Raw genomic sequence first — 6,000 nt, forward strand, 5'->3', positions numbered from 1 at the left:
TGACACTTTTGCAAATTACTCTGAGATTTTCTGTGCATTACAACTGTATGTGCTCTGTTTTTATGATCTTTCCCTATGAAAGTATGGCCTTAAGTCATGGGGTAAAAGCAGTTGTTTAAGTGGGTTTTATTACTCTATTGAGCAGTCCAAAGAAAGTAAGATAATGCTGTCAGTAACAGTTTCACTACATGAGCTTCAATAGTAAGACTACAGACATTTGAGGAAGGCTACTAACCTTTACAATTGATATCAAAATTTATTTCTCCTTTGTCCATGGTATTCAACAGCTGTTTAACTTCTTCAGCATTTCCATTTCTAGCATCATGGAGAAGCTGCTGTTCTGCTTCAGTACTCATCTCTAATAAAGACACAAAAGAACCAATTTTGCGATTTTTTTTTTATGCTGCTGTAAGTTACGTCTTACTATTTTGTCACTTTTCTCTCTTATTTAATACTAACACTGTTATGAAAAAGATTATTATTATTTCCTCCCTGGAACACAAATCCATGTGCAAGCTCTTTTCAACAGCCCAGACTCAGTCATGCCACTAAGAGGCATTAAAATTCCTCATACAAAACAATCTGTAACAAAACACACATCTTTTCTTGGTTCTAAGCGTGGCTTGGGAGTTGGAACTGCATGCCACAAACAAAGCAAGCTTTGCTACAAGCATAACCAGTAGGCATTTACTTTTTCTCTGTAAAATTTTCACCTTTCCCTCTTAAGATTTCCAGAGGCAATGAGGAAAAACAAAAGGATAATTATACATCTATTAGCCCAAATATTTCTTCAGAATTATCTGAGTCTTATTTTGGCTGGCACCCCCTGCAGAACAGGATCTGTTCACATGGAGGTCCCAGATACCCATCAATGAGTGGTACTATCAGATCTTGCACTCAGGTACTTGACCCCCTCCAACCTTGACTTGAAGAGGGGTCAGGTACTCAAAACAACTTTGTAGATTTGACTTTATCTTTAAGAAACAATGGTACAGTATAAAGAAGTTACATGTTAACTGTAACACATCACTAGTCGATTCTCATCTTGCTATTACTCTTGAACTACGAAAAAAAAGATCATTTACATCTTTCAAAGAAGGGAGAAAACAAAACCTGTTATCACAGCTATTTTTATAACTCTCTACTAGACAGTGAGCCTTAGACTTTTGGCCAAATGACACTGCTACTTACCAGGACTCCTGCAGAATACAGTTACTATGTGATGTCCTAACCAATCCTCTTCCACACTGACAGAATCACAATCAGACTTTGTGTTGCCCCTCCCCCTTCCCCCCCCCCCCCGAAGTGTTAGTACAACTAGGACCCAAATGCAGCTCAGCACAGGCAAAAACCGATTTTAATGTCCTATTTAAATACACTGCTTTTAAGAGGTGCCAAGAAGCAATTTTAAAAAGCAGCCTCAGGAAGGCTGTACTGCAACACACAGTTTATTGCTGCTAAAAACAACAGTAAAAGCAGGGGTTGTCCATATTTAGTGTTTGCAGTTTGGTATATTCACCCAACACTGGGTTTACCAGATCCTGCAGAATCTGGATTTCTATAGTCAGTTAATGATTACAGAGAACATTACTGGCCTTGCATAGATAGCTTTCCTATACTAGGAGAGGTTTTGATTGGTCCCACAAACTGTTTATGTTCTGCTGCATTGAACAGGCAGCTTGACTGCACCACACATACTCATAGCTACAACAGAAGCAGGGAGTTCTTCAACCACTTAAAATGAGAAGCCTCTCAGCAAGAGATGAGCCACCAAGATCACTGAGTAAGCAACAAAACTCCTCTAACAGTGACAGATCTTGCAGCATTCAAGACTGAGAAGCCTAGAACTTCTACGATAGACTACCAAAGCACTAACAACACAGAGAAGTTTTCCCCTACCTTTTGTTCAATCAGGAAAGGGAGAGAGGGAATCTGTTTTCAAAGAATTTGACAGAGACACCAAGCAAGCCCTTTCTAGCATGTTTCAGAACAGACTGGATCAATCACCTGCAATTTACCACAGATACAGGATACAAATGCCTTATCCAGCAGTAGACAGACAATACTCGTTTGCACCTGCTTCTCAGTACTACTAGAAAAGCAAAACAGTACTAGTTCTTGTAGCAGTCCTTCAAGCCCTGAAGCTACCTTCCCCTTTAAACAGGAGTCTATCCACTTGTCCAAGGTAACACAGCACAGTTTGTTGCTACTGGGGCAGGTATAATTTTCCTCTGTGAAACAGTGCTACCAGAGTCTAAAAGATCAAAATCAAATGTGTTCATATATTAATATCAGTATGCAATATGTTCTCTGAAACTAAGTGATAGTGTTTCAGGGGAGCACAGAACGCAGGACTAAGAATTATACAGACAAAAGCTAAGAGGATAGTTAGAGCTCATTTTGCTGACCTACCCATCAGGGATGGAAGGGGGGGAAGCAAAGCTCAATCCTTCATTTTTACCCTCTCCCACACAGTATTTCTTTAGCAACCTTTCAAATGTCTCAGATGAAACAAACTCCTATCATTACCCCACATCATTTGTCAACATACCACATACACAGCAGGTATGATTTGCAATGCACCTTCAACACATTAAAAACCTGCAGTTTCCATCCAATATTGATGAGAAGTAAGAAAAGACAGCTTGGGAAGGGAATCAAGAAGCTGATACAAATGCGCAACTCTTGTGTGCAGCAAGGCCAGTTATGCGTGTGAGCAGAATCTTGAACAGCTCAAGATATGGAAAGCTGAATCACTGTAAAATTACTTGCAGGATATTTCTCCCCACAAATAGCAATTAGGTTAAAATGGTTGATTTATTTTTACTTTTAAAGCAAATATTAGCAGTAGAGTGGCATGCATCACAGCATGGCTAAGAAAGACCTCTCTGCTTCACTGGTTTAGTCGCCAAAGACTTTGCTGTTTGGCCCAACCCTCCGATTGCAAACAGACTTTGTAAGCTTGAATCATGCAGCGATGCAGAAGAATGACTGTCTGACTATTAATCATAGTTAGAAGGATCATTTACATGAAAATGTTTCTACAATTTGGGCTGGAAAGCAAATCTACATACAGTTACTCATCAGAAAAGTGATACAGAACAAAGTTTTAGCTAACAAGCTAAATGAAGTGCCTAAATAAAGCTGGCAGCAAAGGGGCTCTTAAAGAGCATAATCTAGAAATTCCTGTTTTAAGCAACAGAATTTACTCTATAATGGAGATGAGCAACCACCAATATAAGTCTGAGACACAAGTTTAAGAGTATGGAAAGAAATCCATACACAGGCGCTCAAACACTGCGCACGTGCAACTACTTCATAAGCTGCGCTTCCCTGGAGACAGGAGCTTATTCGGTCATACAACTGACCACCAAGAGAGCATCAAAAATCCCCATCCATCAATTTTGAGGTACCAAACCAGACCATCAGCACTGAGGGAGAAGCTTAGTTTGAATTTATTAGCCATATGATACTACTAGCAGGTTAGCCTATATGAATTATGCAAAGCTACTAGCCACTTAAAGAGAGAAGACATCTGTTCAGTCAGTGGTGTTGCTGCCATTACCTTATTCCATTAAGCAGCTGATAAACGCTAAACTGCCTTTCACAGCTCAGCTTTATGCTTTGTATGCTAGCCTCTACAGTCACTGGTATGCCATGACAAAAAACAAGGACAGTATTTAATGTCTCCTATACAGCCAAGATGTGACTGCAGAGCACTTCTGCTGAACTCATTAAGACTACAGGAGCAGTACTTGACTGCTAATTGACTTTTACCCTTTAAGAAGGTATAAAAAATAGCATTGAGATGCTTTGCTTTTATCTTCTACAAGACCTATGCCAGAGTGATCTTCTCATGTTATTATAGCACCTGCCTTCACATGGGGGTTGTTTCCAACATAGCCCAGGTTACCATTCTGCCTGCATGCCTGCTTAAGGGAGGTCTGCAGAATGCTAAACTACAAAAGTCTACCTAACTACTGGCATATAAACTACCAAATTCACCCAACTGCTAGGGAAAAGCCCAAGCAAAGCCAGTTGCTTTTCTCACAAAATAGTCTACAAAGACCTAAAGCACCACCCCTGACCACGGGGCAACACGACTGCTAAGACTCACGTGCTTTTGCTTTATTTTCTTCTGCTGAGGCCTCCTGCCATGTACACAGCCCAGAACAGCAACAACATACTAAGCAAAACATGGCTGGTTTTCACTATGCTGCAGCTTGACAAGCAGAGTCAAGCACAGAAGCAGTACTAGCACTGCCCAATTCAACATTAATGCTCGAAGTCAGCTGCCACTGGTTGCATAGGAAGCTATTTGTGACAAATAGTAATGCTGGTAAAAAGCACAGTCCTGGCTAGTATTTCAGGAGATCTCCCTCTAGCAATTAAAACTAGATTCCTATAGGAAAGGATGATCCTTGCTCAGGAAGTCTTCTGGCATGTCCCAGCATGCACACGTTACAATGCAACGCTGGTAAAGAAGGAGGACAAAATGCACCAAACTGCACAAACAGACAGAACCTGTCTACAAACCCACACAACACATTGCACTGACAGGAGCTGCTCCAAGAGGAAAGAGCTGCTGTACTAGAAGCACGAGTGATGTTATCTAATAGCAATTCTTTAAATCTTCAGCTAAAGAGATCTAGAAGTTAGAAGCTGCACATGCTTCTATGACACAGCCTCATGTGAAAGCATCACCTATCTAAAGTTACCGTCTGCTCCACAGCAATTAATGCAGTAACAGCGAACACAGATGCAGTAACACAGTATCTGTTCGATACCATTGCCAAGGCAATGGCTATTTCAGCTAATCCCCGTTCTTGGGCACCTCCTGGCTGCTTTGTACGCGCTGTTTAGACCTGCAACATCAAAGATTTTTTTTTCGGCCCAGGAGCTCTGAACAAGCTTACCCCCGCTAGCGCGAGCCCTCACCGGAGCAGCAGGCAAGCACGGCAGTTCCGAGAATGCAACAACTCCAGCACAGCCTGCAAGTTCCCTACAAGCGGCAGGAACCGAGCAGTTCGCTCCAGTACCGGTAATTAAACACTTTTCTCAGGCGGCAGGGTCACGCGTCACAGCAGGTTCTCGCCTGAGGGGAAAGGTGCGCTCATACCCAGGCTCCAAGGCTGAGGAGAGCAGGAGGAGGAAAGGCCACCCGCTCCCCACAAAAAGCGCTCACACCGCTTCCCGAAGGCCACAACCTCCCCCCGGCTGCCTCTGCTTCGTCTCCTCCGTCTCCAGCCGAGCCTTCCTCCGGGCCTCACGGCGGGCGGCCTGCCGTGTCCTGCTGCGAGAGGGTCTTAGCGGGGAAGCAACGACACCCCCAGCTCCAAACACGATCCCAGTGACTGCAGAAGGGAGGCGGACCACGAAGTGGAGTCCTCCGGGGCGGGGGGACGTACTTCGCCCCGTCCCCTTTTCCTCCTCCTCTCAGGCTCCCCCAGCCCGGCGGCCACGGCTGAAGTTGACATCCCCTCCCGCCCCGCGGGCACGGGAGAGGGGAAAAGTGAAGCGCAGTGACAGCAGCGACAACACAAACACCGCACCGAGAAGGCGCCGCTCCCGCACCCCCCCCAGGGCGGGTGTGCTGACCCACCGCCGGCCTCGCCCCCATCACCGCTCCGTGCAGCTCCCCCCATCGCCGCCCCACTTCGTTGTTATACGCACCGGCCCCGCACGTGACCGCCGGCGGCGCGGGCCGCTCCCCCCACAACCCGCCGCGCAGGGCGGGCGGTGCGGGGCAGACTCCCGGCCCCCTCAGCGCGGCCCCGCCTCCCTCCCTCCCGCTCCCCCCCCCGCCAGGGCCGAGAGGCTGGTCCTCGGGGGAAGGGGCCTGGCTGAAGAGCCGTGAAAGGTGAAGCAGGGCCTCATGGCCCGGGCTCTCCTCTGCACTCCCTGAGAGAGCCCCAGCCCCTGCTGAGGGGAGCCGCCAGCCCCGGGAACGCGAAGGCATGGATAGGCGTTCAGAGAGATGCGGAGGGGTTGGGCAAAACG

At 45.9% G+C, this 6,000-nt stretch overlaps 1 protein-coding gene across 4 annotated transcripts in view; it reads right to left on the reverse strand.

Annotated features, from left to right (window-relative positions):
- OSBPL1A (oxysterol binding protein like 1A) overlaps positions 1–5,719 on the reverse strand; it is an 82,240-nt gene extending 76,521 nt beyond the window's left edge. The window contains exons 1-2 of one of the 4 annotated variants that reach the window (XM_080609812.1): positions 5,674–5,719; positions 236–358 (exon numbers count right to left, since the gene is read on the reverse strand). In XM_080609812.1, the coding sequence (XP_080465938.1) occupies positions 236–356 (121 nt within the window). In that variant the 5' untranslated portion in view covers positions 357–358; positions 5,674–5,719. Of the gene's footprint in view, positions 1–235; positions 359–4,916; positions 5,018–5,207; positions 5,317–5,673 lie in introns of those variants that run through there. The other 3 variants (XM_080609813.1, XM_080609811.1, XM_080609814.1) reach the window with 3 other exon arrangements.
- Between the last annotated feature and the right edge of the window lie 281 nt (positions 5,720–6,000).

The sequence above is a fragment of the Psittacula echo genome (assembly GCF_963264785.1).
Source record: "Psittacula echo genome assembly, chromosome: 2".
Classification (NCBI taxonomy): Eukaryota; Metazoa; Chordata; class Aves; order Psittaciformes; family Psittacidae; genus Psittacula; species Psittacula echo.